Raw genomic sequence first — 23,247 nt, 5'->3', positions numbered from 1 at the left:
TCCCCCTGCAGCTCCCATCCCCCGTCCCAGCTCCCCCTGCAGCCTCCCATCCCCCGTCCCAGCTCCCCCTGCAGCCTCCCATCCCCCTCCCAGCTCCCCCCTGCAGCCTCCCATCCTGTCCCAGCTCCCCCTGCAGCTCCCATCCCCCTCCCAGCTCCCCCCTGCAGCCTCCCATCCTGTCCCATCTCCCCCTGCAGCCTCCCATCCCCCTCCCAGCTCCCCCTGCAGCCTCCCATCCCCCTCCCAGCTCCCCCGTGCAGCCTCCCATCCTGTCCCAGCTCCCCTTGCAGCCTCCCGTCCCCCTCCCAGCTCCCTCTGCAGCCTCCCATCCCCCTCCCAGCTCCCCCCTGCAGCCTCCCATCCCCCTCCCAGCTTCCCCCTGCAGCCTCCCATCCTGTCCCATCTCCCCCTGCAGCTCCCATCCCCCGTCCCAGCTCCCCCTGCAGCCTTCCATCCCCCTCCCAGTTCCCCCCTGCAGCCTCCCATCCTGTCCCAGCTCCCCCTGCAGCTCCCATCCCCCGTCCCAGCTCCCTCTGCAGCCTCCCATCCCCCTCCCAGCTCCCTCTGCAGCCTCCCATCTCCCTCCCAGCTCTCCCCCGCAGCCTCCCATCCCCCTCCCAGCTCTCCCCTGCAGCCTCCTATCCTAGCTCCACCTGCAGCCTCCCCTCCCCCTGCAGCCTCTCATCCCATCCCATCCCACCTCCCCCTACAGCAGAGGTCCCCAAACTGTGGGACATGGGAGGAACGTTCGGGGGCAGGGAGGGAGTGTGCATCACCCAGTGCTGCTCTTGGCCCTGGCCCCAGGTGCTGGCCCTGTGCCGAGGGCCCTGGCTGCTGGCCTTGGCCTCAGCTCCACTCCTTGCCCCACCCCCACCCTCCGCTGTGGTCCCAGCCTCGCCTGGCCCCCTAACTCTTTTCCGCATCCCGCACTCCCGGCCTCAGTTCCGGCGGGGGAGGGGCACGGACAGGAGTAAGGGAGGGCGTGAGGTTAAAAAGTTTAGGGACCACTGCCCTACAGCCTCCCAGTTCCCCCCATCCTTCCTGCCCACACCCATCATGCTATTCTTCAGCCTTTAGGAGGAATTCCTACGATGTGCGGCTGGCTAGTGCAGGACAGTCGGGGTGGGCAGGTGTGCATCTGAGCTCATTGCAAAGTGGCAGCGATGTCCTAGCTTGTCTCTCCCTTCCCTTCCTCCATAGTGTTGTGCTGATCACAGCTACCTGGTGCAGCAGAATACGAAGCTCCTGAGGGCACTGGAGGAGTCACAGCATTGCTGTGCCAGCCTGAAGGAGGAAAACTGCCTGCTGGTGAGCACGGGAGAGGGGCCTTGGGTGGAGTCTGTGCTGGCTTGGGAGCGCGAAGGAGCATGAGCGGGAGGACGCTGTGCAGGGCCAAGGGAGGCATGGCTCTTGTGAACCTCCCCAGGAGCCTGTCCGGCCCACTGACAATCAGAGACCCAATCCCAGGCTGACAGCACTGGGGCAGGGCGGAAGCAGCTGTTGGGAAGAGCCAATGTTGATTTGTTTGCTGACACAGCTGAAGAGTAACAGCAAGGCAGCGGCTCCCTGAGCCAGGCTCCCGCCCGATCAGATCCAAAAGCAGCCTACGGCCACATCAGACCCAGCACCCTGGGCCTGCATTAATGCCACAGGAGCGCTATAACTTCATTGTAACCCGTCTTCACATGCTCATCACTCTCTAGCTCACTGGCAGGAGAAGTTCCACAGGAAAGTTATGTAAGTGGTTTAACTACTGAGCATGACAAAGAGCCACACTGTGTTAGTTCTCCATTGCTCCTGGCTAGGGGAGCTCATCCCAAAGCTTCCAAGAACCACAGCAGTTCAAATCCCTCTCTGGGCACCATTTATAACAAGACTTTGGGATCACCTGCAAGGACTGAACCCAAGACCTCAGGTTCTAAGCTCAGCAGCGCGAATGCTCAAGCTGAAGAGCAGAGCCGCTAAGCCTGCCGCAATAGTAGACCCATAAACCTTTATAAGTGGAGGGCTGTTTTGCCAACAAAATAAAACCACCTCAACGAGAGGCATAAAGCTTTTTGCAGCAAAGTTTGTAGATGCTGCTATTTGACTTGTTGACATAACTGGCTTCCACCAATATCCCACAATGCCTGCCGTGACCGCTCTGCTCACTGTTTTGATCTCTACTGCCCTGCAGGCATGTGTCCTTCCCCTTTCAAAGATCGGGGAAGTATCTGACAGCTGAGCCTGCTGCTCCTTGGGGGAACAAAGAGCAAATCATTGGAACGCAGGGGAAGGCAGACTGCTGCTGCGGGAAGCATGGTGGGGACAGGGACTGCTGCGTTGGTTTGATACCCCTCAGCATGGAGAGCTCACAGAGCTGCTCAGGATGCTGCTCCCCGCAGCTGAGGAGGCTGTGGGAGAGCTCGGCGGGAATCACAGAACCACAGGCAGGCAGGCAGAGTGGGCTGCTTCGGGAGAGACAGCTGTGCCGAGCAAAGCTGGGGGCTGACGTGTGGGTGTGTGTGTCCCTCTCCCCCTGCCTCAGGAGAGGTCGGTCAGCCTTGCTGTCTCCCCCGCCCCAGACACACCACTCTCCTCTCCTCCCCCCGCACACTTCAGTTGAAAAAGCGGCTGGCACTCTACTAGGATGCCCCTGGAACCATGGGACTGAGAAACCTGCATCATGTGAGGCTGTACCTGTCCCATGAGGCATTGCAAACCCTTCCCAAAGCACCCTGCAGCCAGTTGCACAGTGGGATCGCTACCCACAGAGCACTGCTCTCTGTGTGGATGCAAGAGCTGCTAGTGTGGATGCACCCTGCTGACACAAGGAGCTAGTGTGGACATGCAACAGCGCTTTAATTAAAGTGGAGTAAGTTTTGCCGGCAGAACATTGTAGTGTAGACAAGGGCATCCTTGTAACTCTTACGCCTGGAGCATTGTTAAAGTGTCCACCATCAACAGTCAAAAAAAAAAACCTTTACAAACCTTCAGAGGAGTGGAGCTGAAAGGTTTACATTGGTCCAAACAACACGTACTAAACATTTGCGCACATTAATTTAATCCCTTATGCTGCTTTATTATATTTTTATAAAGATCTGAAGAAAGCGCAAACAATCCAAAATGGTGGGTTTGGGACAATGACACCTAAGCCCAGGTTGTTTTTTTTCCTTCAAAAAGCCCTTAAAAATCAACCCCTTTGATATCTGCATTAAGGATTTAAAATTAATCATATCTTTCAAAATACACAGATTTGGGATAGCTTTAGCACCCCACCAAATAAAGAAGCTGGCCAAACCCAACGATGGTGTCACTACTGCTCCCCCGTAATGCCATGCATGTGCGCTTTAGTAAAGCATTTATCAAACCAGGTCTCCCGAGATCTTACTCTCGACATTAACTCTGATCTCGTCACTGATCGAAAGGGTAAAGAAAGGGTCATGAAAATAGCAGATATGCTGGGGAGCATCCAGCTGGGGCATGGCAGGAGTTGGTTTTAGGGCTCATCTTACTTAACGCTTTCTAAAAGAGGAGTAAACAGCCTGTGAATGATGTTGCCAGATGACATTACATTTGGAGCAGTTGCAGTTTATCAGTGAGGACAGATAAATAATAAAAAAGGATTTAGAGAGAATAAAAACATGGGAAGAAAATAAAATGAGATACAATTTGGAAAAATGGAATTAACGCATGTGGAGACAAATCATTTGAAACACAGAGACTGATTGGGATGGAGTGTTGGGAAAGCAGTGATCTCTAGAGAGACTGCGGGGAGAGGTAGATGCACATGAGAGATCCATGTGCTGTGGCAGCAAAAGAGCCAAGTGTGATTTGGGGGCAGCTTTTGAAGAAGCTATATGGCGCAAATCAAGGGTGTGGTGTTGGAAGCTTGCAGTCGGTCCTGGGCACCATATGGTTGGAAAGCTGCAGATAAACTGCAGGGATCTCAGAGGAGAAAAAACAAATGGTTAAGGAGAATGGAGGGATTTTATTTGAGAGGAGCTGAAAGTGCTAAATCCTGGCTTGGCTAAGGGATGCTTCGGGGAACAGCGTAAGAGCCTGCAAATGGCCAAAGGATGTAAGCACAGCAGAAGGAGAACTGTGTAGGGTGGCATCCAGGGGCTTAACTGGAAGTCAATGGGATGAAATTAAGAAAGGGGCAATATTTAGAATGAATATCAGGAAAAATAAACTGACAGTGAGGCATAGGAAGCTGTGGAAGAGTCTCAGGGAAATGGGGTAGAAGCCTCAGTACCTGGGATCTGTAAAACTTGAGCAGACAAAAAGCTAGAAAATGTAGAAATTGAAGAATCCTGCATTAGCCCCAGAGGATGGACTGGATCTTCTACTGCCAAGGCTCTTTGCCGGCTCTAGTTCTCTGATTGTGTAGTTATAATGGGGGCCTTGTCTGGACAGGGTGAGATTGGAGATGGAGGCTTGGGGGGCTGTAGGGCTGTGAACAGAGGGTGAGCAAAAGGGTTGTTAACCATTCCACTCATTACTTAGCGGAAGAGCTGCTTTCCCGAGACTGAGGAGAAGGTGAAGCACTTGAAGAGAAAGAATGCAGAGCTGGCCCTGATCGCGAAGCGCCTGGAGGAAAGAGCAAGAAAACTGCAGGAAGCAAACCTCAAAGTAGTAAGTGTTTAACCGTTTGCAGCAGCAGCATGTGGCATGGCACTGGCTGTCCATCCCCTCCCCGCAGGCCTTCAGTGTCCCTAGTTATTCCTAGCAATGATTGGGTAATTGGAGGAGAATGCAAACTGGAGCAGAGTTGGCAGGTTATTTTTCAATACTGCCATCCTGTACCTTTGGCTAACAGGAAGATACAGCATGTGTCCCAGGCAGGCTTCCTTGGAACCCCCCGGGAGAGCCTTGGGGTGCCACAGACACAATTCCAGGAATGCCAAAAGCCTGTCTCTCACTGTACCCAGCGAAAGAGAGCAAATTCACCATTCAGGCTGACATTCTCCCCTCAGGCTGCCCTGCTGTATTGGGTAACTCTGCTGCATTGGGTAGCTCAGCTCTACACCCATCCCCATTAACATGCCAGCATCTACCAGAGTGTCCCTCCGAGTGTCTTCCCTACCACATTGGTGATACCTGCAGTGTGGCCATGGCATAGTGGGGTGTGGGACCTGGTGGTAATTGTAACCACTGGCTGGCTGGTTTCAGTGGGTTCTCCGCAGCGTGCCGGGGGAGATGGAGCACGTGCTGCTGGAGAGGGAGTAGGTATCAGCATGGGAAATGAGAGGGGAAGTGAGGTCATGGTGGATGCAGGTGGGCGAGGTTTCCATGGTGTGTGGGCGTTGCCCTTCATTCCCACATGCACTGTCACAACTGCCTGCCTGTTCAGTTACTTTGGGGCACCAATCACTGGGCTATGTAAGTGCCAGACACAGTGTTAGGAAGAGATAATTTGAAATGGGCACTCACCTTCTGAAGGTTCAACTGCTGCCGTAACTCGGATTTGTTCCTTCCTTCCTTAGGAGGATTAAAAAGATGAACAGGACATTTCTGTGGGTAATAGAAGATCCCCAGTGATGTGGGAGGAGAGGAGAAAGATCAGAGCGAGACCAGCCCTTCTGCTTCAGGGCATCAGCCAGCCTGTCTGACAGGGGTAGGAAGAAACTCGCTGTCCCAGGGGCAGGTCCCAGAGAGTATCAGGCACCTAGTCTTCCTGTGACAAGTTCTGTTAAGGAGAAGGAGCCAACCCAGCTCCACCTGTGGACAGAGGCCCTGGAACAATGTGTATAGCAGGGGTGCTGGGAGCCACTGAACCAAGCTGCAAACCCTGTATGCGATGGAACCACTTCAAGCCAGGGGGTGCTGCTGCAACCCCAGGACCCCTAGTTCTAGCTCCCCTGCTGGTGGCTAGTTAATTGCCTAGGTAGCTGGGCAGCAGTTCATTAGAATAATAGAATATCAGGGTTGCAAGGGACCTCAGGAGGTCATCTAGTCCAATCCCCTGCTCAAAGCAGGACCAATCCCCAACTAAATCATCCCAGCCAGGGCTTTGTCAAGCTGGTCCTTAAAAACCTCTAAGAAAGGAGATTCCACCACCTCCCTAGGTAACCCATTCCAGTGCTTTTCATAGATTCATAGATATTAAGGTCAGAAGGGACCATTATGATCATCTAGTCTGACCTCCTGCACAATGCAGGCCACAGAATCTCACCCACCCACTCCTGCGAAAAACCTCTCACCTCTGTCTGAGCTATTGAAATTCTCAAATCATGGTTTAAAGACTTCAAGGAGCAGAGAATCCTCCAGCAAGTGACCCATGCCCCATGCTACAGAGGAAGACGAAAAACCTCCAGGGCCTCTTCCATTCTGCCCTGGAGGAAAATTCCTTCCCGACCCCAAATATGGCGATCAGCTAAACCTGAGCATATGGGCAAGATTCACCAGCCAGATACCCAGGAAAGAATTTTCTGTAGTAACTCAGATCCCACCCCAACTAGCATCCCATCACAGGCTGTTGGGCCTATTTACCATGAATATTTAAAGATCGATTAATTGCCAAAATCATGTTATCCCATCATACTATCTCCTCCATAAACTTATCGAGTCTAATCTTAAAGTCAGATAGGTCTTTTGCCCCCACTGCTTCCCTTGGAAGGCTATTCCAGAACTTCACTCCTCTGATGGTTAGAAACCTTCATCTAATTTCAAGTCTAAACTTCCCAATGACCAGTTTATATCCATTTGTTCTTGTGTCCACATTGGTACTGAGCTTGAATAATTCCTCTCCCTCTCCGGTATTTATCCCTCTGATATATTTATAGAGAGCAATCATATCTCCCCTCAGCCTTCTTTTAGTTAGGCTAAACAAGCCAAGCTCCTTGAGTCTCCTTTCATAAGACATGTTTTCCATTCCTCGGATCATCCTAGTAGCCCTTCTCTGTACCTGTTCCAGTTTGAATTCATCCTTCTTAAACATGGGAGACCAGAACTGCACACAGTATTCCAGTTGAGGTCTCACCAGTGCCTTGTACTAACACCTCCTTATCTCTACTGGAAATACCTCGCCTGATGCATCCCAAGACCGCATTAGGTTTTTTGACGGCCATATCACATTGGCGGCTCATAGTCATCCTATGATCAACCAATACTCCAAGGTCCTTCTCCTCCTCTGTTACTTCTAATTGATGCGTCCCCACCTTATAACTAAAATTCTTGTTATTAATCCCTAAATGCATAAACCTCCCCCACTGCAACTTTAAACCATTTCTCCTTGTTCTGTCATCTGCCACCACTGAGAACAGTCTAGATCCATCCTCTTTGGAACCCCCTTTCAGGTAGCTGAAAGCAGCTATCAAATCCTTCCTCATTCTTCTCTTTTGCAGACTAAATAATCCCAGTTCCCTCAGCCTCTCCTCATAAGTCATGTGCTCCAGTCCCCTAATCATTTTTGTTGGACTCTTTCCAATTTTTCCATATCGTTCTTGTAGTGTGGGGCCCAAAACTGGACATAGTACTCCAGATGAGGCCTCACAAATGCTGAATAGAGGGGAATGATTACATTCCTCGATCTGCTGGCAATGCTCTTACTTATACACCCCAAAATGCCATTAGCTTTCTTGGCAACAAGGGCACACTGTTGACTCATATCCAGCTTCCTGTCCACTGTAACCCCTAGGTCTTTTTCTGCAGAACTGCTGCCTAGCCATTCGGTCCCTAGCAGCAGGACTGTAGCAGTGAATGGGATTCTTCCATCCCAAGTGCAGAACTCTGCACTTGTCCTTGTTGAACCTCAACAGATTACTTTTGGCCCAATCCTCTAATTTGTCTAGGGCCCTCTGTATCCTATCCCTATCTTCCAGCATATCTACCACTCCTCCCAGTTTAGTGTCATCTGCAAACTTGCTGAGGGTGCAATACACACATCCTCCAGATCATTAATGAAGATATTGAACAAAACCGGCCCCAGGATCGTCCCTTGCGGCACTCTGCTTGATACCGACTGCCAACTAGACATGGAGCCATTGATCACTACCCGTTGAGCCTGATGATCTAGCCAGCGCTCTATCCACCTTATAGTCCATTCATCCAGCCCATACTTCTTTAACTTTCTGGCAAGAAGACTGTGGGAGACCGTGTCAAAAGCTTTGCTAAAGTCAAGGAATTGATGTCCACTGCTTTCCCCTCATCCACAGAGCCAGTTATCCCATCATAGAGGGCAATTAGGTTAGTCAGGCATGACTTGCCCGTGGTGAATCCATGCTGACTGTTCCTGAGCATTTTCCTCTCCTCGACGTGCTTCAAAATTAATTCCTTGAGGACCTGCTCCATGATTTTTCCAGGGACTGAGGTGAGGCTGATTGGCCTGTAGTTCCCCGGATCCTCCTTCTTCTCATTTTTAAAGATGGGCACCACATTAGCCTTTTCCCAGTCATCCGGGACCTCCCCCGATCGCCATCAGTTTTCAAAGATAATGGCCAATGACTCTGCAATCACATCCGCCAACTCCTTTAGCACTCTCAGATGCAGCACATCCGGCCCCATGAATTTGTGCTCGTCCAGCTTTTCTAAATAGTCCCGAACCACTTCTTTCTCCACAGAGGGCTGGTCACCTCCTCCCCATACTGCGCTGCCCAGCGCAGTAGTCTGGGAGCTGAATTTGTTTGTGAAGACGGAGGCAAAAATAGCATTGAGTACATTAGCTTTTACCACATCCTCTGTCACTAGGTTGCCTCCCCCATTCAGTAAAAGGGCCCATGCTTTCCTTGACTTTCTTCTTGTTGCTAACATATCTGTAGAAACCCTTCTTGTTACTCTTAACATCTCTTGCTAGCTGCAACTCCAAGTGTGATTTGGCCTTCCTGATTTCACTCCTGCATGCCCGAGCAATATTTTTATACTCCTCTCTGGTCATTTGTCCAATCTTCCACTTTTTGTAATCTTCCTTTTTTGTGTTTAAGATCAGCAAGGATTTCACTGTTAAGCCAATCTGGTCGCCTGCCATATTTACTATTCTTTCTACACATTGGGATGGTTTGTCCCTGTAACCTCAATAAGGATTCTTTAAAATACAGCCAGCTCTCCTGGACTCCTTTCCCCCTCATGTTATTCTCCCAGGGGATCCTGCCCATCAGTTCCCTGAGGGAGTCAAAGTCTGCTTATTTGAAGTCCAGGGTCCGTATTCTGCTGCTCTCCTTTCTTCCCTGTGTCAGGATCCTGAACTCGACCATCTCATGGTCACTGCCTCCCAGGATCCCATCCACTTTTGCTTCCCCTACTAATTCTCCCCATTTTGTGAGCAGCAGGTCAAGAAGAGCTCTGCCCCGAGTTGGTTCCTCCAGCATCTGCACCTGGTAAGGGGCACCTGGGCCTAACACAGGTTTGTGGGGACTCAGTCAGGAAGCCCAGAAAAGAGGAAGGTGCGGAGGGAGAGACTCCGCAGGGGGCTGGGCAGGAAGCTACTCCCAGTGGTGTTTCCCTCGAGAGCAGAGGATCCCGGAGAGAGGAACAGGCCTGGAGAGAAAGTGCTCCAGAGGAATGAACTGGGTGTTGGACCTCCTGGGGAGCCACTAGGGACTGGTGTAGTTGAGGGGAAGGTGGGGATCTAGCTGAGTGCCCACCAAGCTACCAGGCCAAGAAGCCGGCTTTGGGGCTAAAGGGGAAAAACAGGGGTGGAAAGCTTCTGGGGGAGCAGCTAATTGAAGCTTTTGTGTTGCTCTTTCCTATTAAATGAACAAGGCCCTCTGAAGAGGATGCTCTTTAGTACTGGAAAGCCTGCTTGGACTTGTTTATGCCCTGGAGGGAAACTGAGGAAGGGTCTCACGGATCATGTTGTACCTGATCACGAGGGACACGCTGGGGTGACCTCCATGCCATTACACTTCCCCATGGGCAAGTTAGTCCAGAACTACCCACTGGAGGGCTTCTTGCACCTCTGCTGAAGCAGCTGTGGCTGGCCCCTGTTAGAGACAGGCCATTGGGTTACCTGGGCTGCAAGCATGCCCTGCTCTGGCAATGCCTTCCTCCCTTCCTGCTCTTTACCCCTTCTCTTAGTTTCTGAGGCTGCCTGTGTGGTTTGCATCAGGCTGTGACCATGGTCAGGCTACTGTACATTCAGCCTCCACCTCAGGGTATTCTCCAGCCCAGGGCTTTTTGCTGGGAAGATCTTTTGTCTGACTCCAGAGAGGTTCACCCTGGCCTGCTCTAGCAAGGGGAGCTCCAGAAGAGGCCAGGCAGTTAGAGTCTCTGACCAACAGGCCTGAGGTAGGCAGCTGTGATGCCAGTGCAGGGGGGTAGGGCCTGGAGCCTGCCTGGGGTGGGAGGAGAGAGAGGCTGGATTCTGAATGGAGGAGAAGGACCAGGCACCAGGGGCCAGAGTCTGGCCCTGGCCAGGCGGCATGTCTGCAGTGTGCTGAGGACCCGGGAGCTGGAGAGAGTGAGGGGCTGTAGGAACTGGAATGGGAAGAGATGAGCCACACAAGGTGTCGTAACCATAGGGGGAGCCTAAATTCCTCCTGACCTGTAAGGGGTTAAGAAGCTCAAGTAACCTGGTTGGCACCTGACCAAAGGAACCAATGGAGACAAAAGATCCTTTCAAATCTGGGCGGGGGGAGGCACGTTTTGTGTTGGCTTCTTTGTTTTCTGTGGCTGTTTGCTCTTGGGACTAAGAGGGACCGGGCATCAATCCATGTTCTCCAAATCTTTCTGAACAAGTCTCTCATATTTCAGACTTGTAAGTAACAGCCAGGCAAGGCCTATTAGTTTATCTTTGTTTTCTCAACTTGTGAATTTTCCCTTTGCTAGAGGGAGGTTTTGTTTTGTTGTAACTTTGAAACTAAGGCTAAGGTTCCTCTGTGCTCTTTGAATTTTCCGCTACTCTGTAGGTTAACTACCAGCCCAAGTTTACACAGGTGATTCTTTTACCTTTTTCTCTTTAAATAAAATCCTTCTTTTTAAGAACCTGACTGATTTTTCCATTGTTCTAAGACCCAAGGGTTTGGATCTGTAGTCCCTTTGTAACCAATTGGTGAGGATATATGCCCAAGCTTTCCCCAGGAAAGGGGGTGTAGGCTTGGGGGACTATTTTGGGGGAATGGGACTCCAAGTGGTCCTTTCCCTGATTGTTTGTTAAATCACTTGGTGGTGGCAGCGATCGCAAGGCAAGAAAGGAATCTGTGCCTTGGGGAAATTTTAACTTAAGAGGGTAAGAATAATCTTAGGGGGTCTTTCATGCGGGTCCCCACATCTGTACTCCAGAGTTCAGAGTGGGGAAGGAACTCTGACACAAGGTGATGGGAGAGGACGTGATGAGAGTCCTGACCAGTGGGTGGGGTAGCCATTGGTTTGGTGTGTGGGCATTAGGTGTCTGCTCCAGGTTGAATTTACTTCCTGGAACATGCCCACACAAGTGGGGGTAGCAGTGTCTCTGCTGAGCATTCAAAGGCAAGCTGTGCGCTTCCTCCACGGCCTGGCCGAGTGGGACCAGTTGCTCACAGTGTGTTAGCCCTCTGCCAGCGGGTGATGCCTGCGGCCGGCGGGGTAGGGGTAAAAGCCTTTCTCGGTATACACTGTGCTGAGCTTAGTGCCTCGAAGTCCTTTGCTGAGAGTCTGTGCTGCAGCTCTGCTCACTCGCCAGGCAGGACACCAGGGATATGACTACGTGTCCAAGCTTCTCCACCACCCAGAACTGCGTCCCCTTCCCCTTCTCCTGGCCAGGGCCTTTCAGAGGCAGAGGTGCAGGCAGAAGCCCCTGCTGCTCAACTGCCAGCAGCAAAGGTCAAAGGCAGCCGAGTCTGCTGGGACAGGGCCTGGGACAAGGAACACCGAGTCTGAATCTAGATGGTTGCACTGATGTGCTGCGTGGCTCGAGGCAGGTCCCTCTCAGGGCCCCTGTGTCTCCCCTGGGAAATGGGTGTCACGTACACAAGCTCAGTGCTAACCCTGCTCCAAAGCAATACTGGTGAGATTCCCCAGCCAGGTCATAGCTTCTCGTTAGGAGGAAGAGCCTGAGGCCTGGGCTACACTGGGCACGTACGTTGGTACAGCTGTGGGAGAAATCCGTCTCTGGAGAGCCACAGCGGAATGGACCTAATGCCTGCCGTAGACAGCACCGGCATTCTCCGGCTGACCTAGCTACTGCCTCTTGGGGAGGTGGGTAGCAAAGCTGAGGGGAGAACCCCTCCTGCGCGCATGGGTGGTGTCCTCAGGGAAGTGCTGCAGTGGTGCAGCTGTAGTATTTTAAGTGCAGACATATCCTGAGGCCAGGTCTACACTGCAGGCTTATAGCAGTATAGCGACGTCTCTCAGGGCATCTCCCTGAGCAACACAGCTACACTACCCTAGGCCCGGGTAGACAGTGCTATGTCAGCGGGAGAACTTCTCTTGTCGACACAGCGACCGCCTCTTGTGGAGGTGGGTTAACTCCTTATTAATGTGGGAGGGATAGCTCAGGGGTTTGAGCCTTGGCCTGCTAAACCCAGGGTTGTGAGTTCAATCCTTGAGGGGGCCATTTAGGGATCTGGGGCAAAAATTGGGGATAGCTCCTGCTTTGAGCAGGGGGTGGGACTAGATGGCCTCCTGAGGGCCCTTCCAGCCCTGAGATTCTTTGATTCTAACTACACCGGCAGCAGAGCGCTCTCCTGTTGGCATAGGGTCGTCTGCACAGCCGCAGCTGTACCAAAGCAGCTTGCGCTCATACTGAAAGGCAGGAGGAGAACAGCCTTGACAGAGAGACTCGCCTGCTTAGAGACTCGCCTGCTCAGTCAGGGCATCTTCAGCCATTTGCAAAGGTCATCTGGCAGATGGTTATTTCCCCTGGTGTCAGTCTCCTGAGTACCCAGGAAGCCTTGGCATGGTTTGGGGGGAGAAACATAGAACTGGAAGGGACCCTGAGAGGTCATCTAGTCCAGTCCCCTGCACTCATGGCAGGACTAGGTATTATCTAGCCCATCCCCGATAGGTGTGTGTCTAACCTGCTCTTAAAAACCTCCAATGATGGAGATTCCACAACCTCCCTAGGCAATTTATTCCAGTGCTTAACCACCCTGACAGTTAGGAAGTTTTTCCTAATGTTCAATTTAAACTGCCCTTGCTGCAATTTAAGCCCATTGCTTCTTGTCCTGTCCTCGGCAGTAAAGAAAAACAATTTTTCTCCCTCCTCCTTGTAACATCCTTTTACGTACTTGAAAACTGTTATCAGAGAGCTCTCCTGTCGGCATAGTTAATCCAGCTCTGAAAGAGGTGGCAGCTATGTCCACAGGAGAAGGCAGGACAGGCACTGTCTGTATCCTGGAATTGGTGCGTGCCAGCTCTCCTTCTGCAGTCCCCATGAGAAGTGAGACAAGGATCATTGCTTTTTAGATAGTTGAAAACCCCTTATTGAACCACCCTGCGGTGCAGGTACAGTGGAGTGACTGGGGTCGCTGTGCGATTGTACTGCTGGAGAACTCTCTGCTGTGGGGTTGTGCCCTTTCTGAAATGTCCATTGTAAGCTCCCCCCGTGGGAGCTTTCTGTGCAAGTTCTCTGTGCAGCACAAAGCACCTTTCAGGGACTGGGCAAAGAAATCAACAGCATCTCGTGGGCACTGTTGCCTGTCACTTGTGGATAAAGTGGGGCATCTGAGATGCAGAAATAACATGGACCAGTAAAACTCCCCCTTTTCCTCCTCAAACTGCATCAAAAATCTTCTGTATCTCTCCAGAACAGGGAAGGCTCAATGGGTTTCAGTGAGCACCAGAAACACACACACCTGATTTCAGAGTGTTGGAACATGAACACTCTGAGCTGCTAACCTCAGAGAAACAAAATGTATAATGGACAACTTGATTTCTAGCTGGTCTAGTTACAACACACCAGCCTTGTGTAATAAGGGAGTGTGTGGGAGGCATCTGTGCACTGTTGCTGTGGCAGGCGTATATTTAAAGGGAGAGGTGCTGAGGAGTTAGCATTTGGTTGCTAGAGGTGGCTTCAGTGCCCGGATATGCTGCAGCACACTGGGCCTGCCTAGTGATGCAAGGTCCCCTGAGCACAGAGATCCTGCTGCTGGATGATTTGATATATGAAAGGAATTAGAAAACAAGAGTTTGTACTGAGTTATCTATCCCCTTTGCACTGACGGAGGAGGAAATTCACAGTGGGGGTGGGAGTCACCCATGAGCAGGTTTCTGTTAAATCCTGACCTTTGGGAACTGGCTTCATTTTGCAGTGGTGCAGAGAACTTCGATTTTGCCGAGGCTGCCCCTTGTGTAAAGGCTGTTGAGCGTCCGGAGAAGAGCAAAGGAGCCTGGCCATGACTGATGGCTGCTTTGCCAGCACTCAGTGATTAAGGCTACCCTAGGAAATGTCACCATTGCTGGCAATGGGCTCTGGTGGTGGGTGCAGCTGGGTGGGGGATGCATGTGTAGTTAGAGCCAGACAGGACCCAGCACTGGTTCAGCCATGCACGCACAGTTCAGCCAGGCTGCTGCATGGTGCTGGACATCGCCTGATCCTGTGTGTACTTATAGCTGACCTATGCTCAGTACCACCCCAGCCACACTTGCTATTAACTCCTGCTGCATTTCCTAGGGTAGAATGTGTCTCATGCACAGGGCATTGCACATTCTTCTCTCTCTGCTGCTCACTCCTGTGGGCCATGGCTTTGGCCTCTTAACAAGAAATGCTAATTAACCTCCATCTAGAGCTGATGGGTCCAAATCTCCCTCTGCCCAGCAGCCCCTTTGGTGTCTCTGGGAGCCCAGCAGTCATCTCCAGCTCAGTCCCTCCAGATTCGTCTCCTCTCCCTCCACTCACAAGCTGACAGAGGAAGAGGAGCCTTTAGCTCAGTGGTCAGGGCACTTGTGGGATGTAGAAGATGCAGGTTCACTTCCCTTCTCTGCCTGCTGTGGAGCAGGGACTCCCCTCTGAGTGGTCTAGCCACCTGCTGAGAGTCATTTTGACTGACTGCATGAGCACACAGTAGAACCAGGTGCTCCTTGAGCACAACCTGAGCCCAGACTACCTGTAGCTCAGTGGGATGCAATGTGGGAAAACCAATTCAAATCCATCTAAAACAAGAGGCAGAGGGGCCTTGAGCCTGGGTCTTTCATCTCATCCCAGGTGAGAGCCGTGGGCTAAAGCTTGTAAGAGCACCACCTGCTTTGTGAAACAAGCCCTTCGTTCCCTTTGCTTTGCTTTTCAAAGTGCCTGGAGTCGGAACAGAACATTTCTTTGCTCCAAAGCACATTTTTTGCCAACTTTTTTGATTCACCAAAATTTATCAGAAGTTCCAACTGATATTTTTTCTTTCAATTTTTCGAAGCTGCCAGTGAACCTAAAAAGTTAGTGAGCCCCCCAGCTCCAGTTCTTTGCTCTGGGCCTGCTGCCTAACTGTGCAATTATTAACAGTACCACCACATGTGTGGTTTCTTCCTTGCTGTTCTCTCCCTGGTGCAGGTAAATGCTCCAGTGGCTGTGAAGGGCTCCAGCCTAGAGCTGTGTAAAAAAGCATGTGCCCACCAGCGTGCCAAGGACTTGACAGAACAGGCCAGTGCCCTGCTAGCGAAAGATAAACAGATTGAAGCTTTGCAGCAGGAGTGTTGGGAGCTACAGGCGAAGCTCACAGCTGGGAAGGTGAGTGTCTTTCTGGGGTTTTACTCATTGGCATGGACAGTTTTCAGTTTTCAAATGTCTTCAGTATAATTGGTGTGTAGCTTGTTGGAGAGGAACGTGGGAATTACAAGCCTGGCTCAGACCCCCGGTCCAGCTAGCCCTGTCTCTGACAGTGGCCAGCACCAGACGTGTCAGAGGAAGGTGCAAGAGCCCTGCAGTGGGTAGATGTTTGATTACCTGCACCCCATAAAGTCTGTGATACTTAGAGATTGGCTTAAGCCTTGAAGCAGGAGGGTTTATTTCCCTTCCAAAATGTTTGTTAGCATTAGTAGGATCTGGGATGTTGTATCCATATATATGTCTAGTCTCTTTTTGAATCTCACTAAATTGTTGGCTTCAACAACATCTGGTGGCAGTGAGTTACATGGTCTAATTACATGCCCAGAGAAGAAGTATTTCCTTTTGCTGGTTTTGAATTTCTCACCTTGTAATTTAATTGATATTTCCTTGTTCTTGTGTTATGAGACAGGGAGAACTTCTAGACCATTTACTATTTTATCACAACCCCTCTTATTTGTCTCCTGTCTAAGGTAAACAGCCCCAGTCTTTTCAGTCTCCCTTCAGATGAGTTTTCCAGGCCCTTGATCATTCTTGTTGCTCTTCTCTGAACCCCCTCTAATTCTGCAATTAAAGAACAGCTTGTGGTAAATATTTTCCTTTCAAAAGTCAAGCTGTTTTGTTGGGGGACGCAGCTCACAGTTGTGTTCTCTGACTGAGTGCGGTTGCTCTAGAGTGGGTCTCCTTCGTGCCTACTCACAGCTGCAGAGTCTACATTTGGGTTCCATGAATATTCTGCATGACTGTTTGATAACACTTAAAATTTGTGCTTTTACAAATGCTGCTGCCAGTGAAAGTGTTTCAATACTCTGGACAGCTTGCCCCAGAGTGAATTCCTTTCCCAAGCCAAATATTCATGGATCCGTTTTAGCAGTAGAACAAGTTAATTACTGCAAATACTTCATTTTTTACACACAATAATATTCCAGCGTTGTCAGATTTACTAGTGGTCTCTGAAGTTTGACAGTAACCTAGCTACTGCTCTAGGCCCCTACTCACACCTCAGTCAGTAATGGATTTATCATCACAACCCCCCTGTGAGGCAGGGCAGGGCTATTTTCCTCATTTGACAGAAAGATAATTGAGATACCAAGAGACTAGGAGCAAGATTCACAAAGGGACTTAGACACCATGCTGCTCATCATCACAACGCTGCACTTTTAGGTGCCTAGCAAATCACTGGAACACTCTGCCATCGACAAAGCCCCCAGGTTCCTTGTACCATGGACAGGGAGCAACAGGTGTGGAAGAATATGATCCACAAAAGCCAGCATTCTAGGTGGGGAGCTGCCTAATCTAGCCAATGGGAGATGGTGACTAAGCCCTGCTCCCCCACAGAGATACAGTAGATGTTTAAATCCAGGTTGCAAGGAGGCACCTATCTCTGCTAGTGGTTCACAGGCCAGAACCACTCAGGCACCTAAGGTGTTCCTTGTGCAAATGACTTAGGCAGGTGCCCAACTCCACACGAAACAGCCAGAGGAGCCACCATGCACCTGTTCAAATCCTTTCTTCTTGTCTGGCAGAGAGGGGAATTGAACCTGGGTCTCCCACATCCCAGGCTAGTGGGCGCTGCCATTTCCTCCCTGTTTGAATGGGACCCTATCCAAAAGGGCGCCTCTGAGCATGCCTACTGGATTGTGTCTTGCATACAAGTGAGGCAGAGGAACTTCCCTGGTTCATGGTTGGGTACTGGGGAGAGACGGGTGTCTGGACACCTAGAGGGAGGCAGCAGCGATGTGTCCAGAGGCAGAAGTGTAGGTGCTGAGGGAACTTTTACCCTGAAAATGTAGGTGTTATGTGAATTTCGGTGCCTACAAGGTTTCTGTGGGAGTTTTGAGGGTCACAGTGGAGCCTAAAATTGTGATTTAGAGGCCTAAACCCAGATAGAGACATGTAATTCTGGTGTGGAGGAACCTCAGTACCTCTGTGAATCTAGCCCTAGGTGTCTTGTCTGGGGCAGAGCAGGGAACTGACTCAAGTCCCAGGCTACTGCTCTAGTCTCTGGGCTGCACTTCTTCTGAGTGACTTCATCAGGCTTCAGTTGTGCTGCCCACTGCTGAAAGCATGCTGCAAGGCTTTGTTGGAGCAGGGCTGGCGAGCTGAGCTCCTCTCAGGATTAAGTCCTGATAGGGCCATTCCTAAATCCAGAGTTCTATCATATATTCATTATTTTTTAAAAACTGTATCAAAGGACCGTAATCCCAAAGTCAAGCACTCAGAAGTTAGAAAAGGCCAGAATTAAGGTTGAGCTGGCCAGAATGATACTCTCCCTTTCCTTCCTGAGTGACTAGCAGTGATTTAGAACCCAGCGAAGGGGGTGAGTAATTCAAATTATTCCTTCCAGTGCATGTTACCTTGCACTTATCTGCATGGAATTTAGTCAGGCAGAAAAAGGCAGAACAAGATCTACAAGAGCTGGAAGTTGAAGCTAGATAAATTCAGACTGGAAATACATTGCAAATGTTTAACAGTGAGGTGAGTTAGCCATTGCAACAACTTACTAAGGAAAATGGTGGGTTTTTGGTCATTTGAGGTCTTTAGATCAAAATTAGCTGTCTCTCACAGATCTGCAGTAGACCAGAAATGATGGACTTGATGCAGGAATCACTGGGTAACATCCTCTGGCTTGTGTTACACAGGAGGTCAGACTAGATGATGTAATAGTCCTTTCTGGCCTTAAAAAAAAATCTGTGAATAACGTGCCCAAATCTGAATGAATTTCCATGGTGCCAGCCATAGGCAACTCCCTTAGCTCAGGACTACCCCCTTGGCAAATGTCAAGTTCCTTCTGTAAACCACAGAGACACTAGATTTTTAAAAAAACTGGCAGAAGAATCTTCATAATGGGAAGCATCAGGCAACATAAACACAGGGGTCATAGGGTGAGGAGGAGCTGCAGAAGAACCCAACAAAGTGAGGTGAACAGACAACACTTTGGCAGATTAAAGTCTACGTAGATAAGTGCAAGATAATGTACATTGGAAGGAATAATTTGGACTACTCAAACATATTGCTAAGCTCTAAAGGTGTGTCTGTGCTGGAACTGGAAAGTGTAATTTCCAGCTGGAGGAGACAAACCCATGCTAGCTCTGATGGAACTAGCAATTCTTAAAGCAGAAGTGTAGCCACAGTGGCACAAGCTGTGGAAGTGGATAGCTGCCCCCAGTATGATCCATCTGAGACCAAATGTATGTACCTGGGGTGGCTAGCCCCTCCTGCTGCATGTATTGTCATGGCTATCCTTCTGTTTTTATCATGGTAGCTTGATCAAGGCTAACATGGGAGAACTGGGCTATAGACAACAACATGAAATTCAACAAAGACGAATGTAAGGTGCTCATAGGTGTGGGTCCACGGCTCAATGGAGAAGGTGAGCTGGTAGCGGAGATGATAGGAAGGCAGTGGTGCTCAATGCCTACTATTAATGCTTCAGTTTTCTCACAAAAAATAACATGCCTGGATGACTAGTGAAGTTACCATAGACTATAAAGGGGAAGGGACACAGATCAGGATAAGTAAAGAACATGTCAGAGATCTTCTGACCAATTTGAATGAATTAACCAGCAGAGCCAGACGCTCTTCACCCAAGGGTATCGACGGAATCTTGGAGCCACAGGCAGTAATATTTGCAAGCTCATGGATGACAGGAGAGGTCTCAGAAGCCTGGAGAAGGGCTAATGTGCTGCCCATCTTTAAAAATGTGGGAAAGGAGGAGCTGGGGAACTACAGACCAGTCAGCCTGACCTTGATCCCTGGGAAGCTACTAGAGCAATGTATAAAACATTTAATTTGCGAAAACCTGGAGGATGAAGGGTGATCACTAGCAGGCAGCCTGGATTTACCAAGAATAAATCATGTCAAAGCAGCTGGATTTCCTTCTTTGACAGGGTAACTGGTTTGGTGTATAGGGGGAATGAGGTGGACATAAATACCCTGACTTTAGCAAGGCTTTGACATAGTCCCACAGGACATTCTGATAAATAAGCTGAAGAAATGTGAGCTCAGCAGAACTACCATTAAGTGGATACGTAATTGGTTAAGCAACCGCAACAAAGAGTCACTATTAATGGAATGCTGTTGGATTGGAGGGAAGTCTCAAGTGGGGTTTCACGGGGCTCTGTTCTGGGCCCGGTGTTGTTTAACATCTTTATTAATGACCTAGATGTAGGAATAGAGAGCATCCTGATCAAGTTTGCAGATGACACTTTGGAGGAAAGAGCTAAAATTCAGAGGGATCTTGATAAACTGGAGAACTGGGCTAGACAACAAAATGAAAATCAGCTACACTTCTATGATTCTATGTGAGTTAGCAAAAAGAAAAGGAGGACTTGTGGCACCTTAGAGACTAACCAATTGATTTGAGCATAAGCTTTCGTGAGCTACAGCTCACTTCATCGGATGCATTAGGTGAGTTAGGTGGACGGACCTCTGGGCAGGGCCTGGTGGGCAGTGCTGTGGGTGGACCTGCTCCTTCAGCTCATTGTTTCTCCACCTGCATTGCCTGCAGTACTGGAGAATTGTTGATGTTCTGGAAATACCTGAGCATTGGGGCGCCATGCAGGCCAGGCCATTTGTGTCATGGCATCTCCCAGTGGTGCTTTCCTGGAGCTGCATGTGGTGTAGGTAGAGAGCAGCAAGAAGGCTGCAGAAGGGGTGGGGTGTAATGGCAGTAGCAACAGCCTAGCTGGGCCAGGCAGAAGGAATGAGCTTCTCTTTCCTGATCCCACACTCCCCCTGGCCTTAGCAACTGTCCCCTAGAGAGTTTGGGACGGGGGGAGAGAGAGCTTTCACACAAAGCTGCAGCTCACCCTTTGCTCATCCTGCCAGCTAAAAATCACTGCCTTAGTGGACTCGACATGGGTCTAGAAGTCAGGAGGACGTGGCTTCTAATCCTGGCTTCAAGCCAGTCCCTATAGCGCCATGCCTCACTTTCCCCCTCTGTTGCCTGGTGTAGCAAAGTCCTGCTCCACTGCCCTGCCTTGTGGCAAGATGCAATGAAGCTGCACCTCTGCCTCTGGATCCCCCACTGTCTTCTGGTCTACTCCAGCCACAGGAGTGACCTGGCTGACCACTTCAAAGGGTATGTCTAGACTGCTTCTGGGAGCAGGCCTCACAGGCCAGGTCCGCCTGTGTTAGTGGGGCTCATGCTAGTGCACTACAGATAGTTGTGTAGACATTGTGGCTTGGGCTGGAGCTCAGGCTCTGAAGCATGAGGCACAGTGTGGGCACCTTGACTAGTATAGTCTGTCCCTACACCTTGTCCCAGGGTCCTGAACCTCCAACAGCTCCATTGTGCAGGGAGTGGCACACTCTTCCCCTCCCTCTGGGGTCAGGCAGGGTGCAGCTCATCAGGGTCCTACCTCCAGGCAGGCTTCCAGCTCACCTGGGAGTAGCCCACCTGGTCTCCTCAGCCTTCTCACAGGCTGCTTTCCAGAGACACATCATTTCCCTCCTCTGGCTCAGTCTCGTCTCCATCACCCTCTTTCTGCTTTTTCTTAAACCATCTTCTCATCTGACCAGACCCTCCCCAGGTTAGAAGCAGGCCCAGGCTCCTGTAACCCTTCTGGTGCCTGACAGGATTTACATTCCATCACACATGGGGACAATTATATTTACCTGCTCTATAATTCAGTTATGTTTATAAGGTGCAGGGTATTACTAGGGCCCTGCAGGGGCAGATGTGGGCACAGAGTCAAGATTTCCTGACTCCCAGCCTTTTGCTTAATCCAGTGGGTTATGAGCTTTTTGGAGGAATGGGCATTGCCTCCTGCAGCAACTCTTCCAAAATCCATGAGTGCAGCCTTTTCCAGAACTGGCCTTTTGCGGTCTTTTTGCCTGTCAAAACAATTCTGGGTTTCCTGAATTTCATGTAAAAACTCAAACTTTGATGGATGCAGTATTAGGTGAAACAAACTGGTGAAAAATCTCACATGAATATTTGTGAGAGAAAGTCTCCCGAGTGTCCCCTGGTTTAGCTGTGATAGCTGCAAGTTTTGCCTCTGGAGTGTAGGGCCGGGATGACCAGCCAGTGCCAGAGCTGCAGCCCAAACTCACTTTCTGAGTTCCAGCTTCTAACTTTCTCTAAACATGAACGAACAAACCAGCCCCCTTGGGACAGAATTTTAAAAAGTTTCCTTCCAGATCCTTTCCTACCCCAGCACTTAAAATCCACATATGTAGAGAGCCAGAGCTGCTTCCTAACAAAAAGGGGTAAACAGTGAGGTGGCAAAAATTGTAAATGATACAAAATTGCTCAAGACAGTTAAGTCCAAAGTAGACTGCGAAGAGCTACAAAAGGATCTCACAAAACTGGGTGAGTGGGCAACAAAATGGCAGGTGAAATTCAATGTTGATAAATGCAAAGTAATGCACATTGGAAAACATCATCCCAAGTATATTTACAAAATGATGGGGTCTAAATGAGCTGTTACCACCCAAGAAAGAGATCTTGGTGTCACTGTGAATAGTTCTATGAAAACATCCCCTCAATGTGCAGCCGCAGTCAAAAAAAAGCCAACAGAATGTTAGGAACCATTAGGAAAGAGATAGATAGTAAGACAGTAAATATCGTAATGCCACTATATAAATCCATGATATGCCCATGCCTTGAATACTGTGCGTTGTTCTGGTCATCCCATCTCAAAAAAGATATATTAGAATTGGAAAAGGAAGAGAGAAGGGCAACAAAAATGATTGGAGGTATGGAATAGTCTCTGATGAGAGATTAAAAAGATGGGGACTTTTTCGTTTGGAAAAGAGATGGCTAAGAGGGGACATGGTAGAGGTCTGTAGAATCGTGACTGGTGGGGAGACAGTGCATAAGGAAGGGTTATTTAGTCCTTCTCATCGCACAAGAACTAGGGGTCACCCAATGAAATTAATAGACAGCAGGTTTGAAACAAACAAAAGGAAGTACTTCTTCACACAACCTGCAGTCATCCCTCATAGCCAGAGGATGTTGTGAAGGCCAAAAGTATAACTGGGTTCAAAAATCAACTAGATAAATTCCTGGAGGATAGGTCCATCAATGGCTATTAGCCAAGATGGTCAGGGAGGAAACCCCAAGCTCTGGGTGTCCCTAGCCTCTGACTGCCAGAAGCTGGGAGTGGATGCTGGGATGGATCACTGGATAATTGCCCTGTTCTGTTCATTCCCTCTGTAGCACCTGGCACTGGCCACTGTCGGAAAACAGGATACTGAGCTAGATGGACCATTGGCCTCATCCAGTATGGCTGTTCTTATCTTCTTAGTTTCTAACATTCACACTGAGTAAGTCAGACAGCCAGAATTCAAACCAGACCCTCGCTTTGCAGGGAAAATGAGGATAATTAATGTGATCCTGACTCGCTCCCTGCTGCGTGTTATCGTACATGCAGGAGCTCCCGTAAGTGCAGGATACAGGAACTCCCTTAAGGTCACATCAACAGTGAGGTAATTGCATGGCTTCATGTGGTAGTGTTCTACCTAGGGGGAGCTGTTGCCACATATTGACACAGGCAAATCTAAGAGATTCACAGAAGTACATAGGTGCCTCTGTCCCACTTTTAGGCTTCACTGTGATCCACAAAACTCTGCTGAACCCTGCAGGCGCCTAA

General features: G+C 49.8%; 1 protein-coding gene across 1 annotated transcript in view; it reads left to right on the top strand.

The window, feature by feature from the left end:
* TSPOAP1 (TSPO associated protein 1) overlaps positions 1 to 23,247 on the top strand; it is a 231,866-nt gene that overhangs the window by 20,683 nt on the left and 187,936 nt on the right. Inside the window, exons 2-4 of the mRNA XM_077836656.1 lie at positions 1,201 to 1,308; positions 4,489 to 4,617; positions 15,377 to 15,553. Of these exons, the coding sequence (XP_077692782.1) occupies positions 1,201 to 1,308; positions 4,489 to 4,617; positions 15,377 to 15,553 (414 nt within the window). The remainder of the gene's footprint in view (positions 1 to 1,200; positions 1,309 to 4,488; positions 4,618 to 15,376; positions 15,554 to 23,247) is intronic.

Source organism: Eretmochelys imbricata, chromosome 17 (assembly GCF_965152235.1).
Source record: "Eretmochelys imbricata isolate rEreImb1 chromosome 17, rEreImb1.hap1, whole genome shotgun sequence".
NCBI classification, from domain to species: Eukaryota; Metazoa; Chordata; order Testudines; family Cheloniidae; genus Eretmochelys; species Eretmochelys imbricata.
The sequence above is the reverse complement of the archived record's forward strand: the minus strand, read 5'-3'. Positions and strand labels throughout refer to the sequence as shown.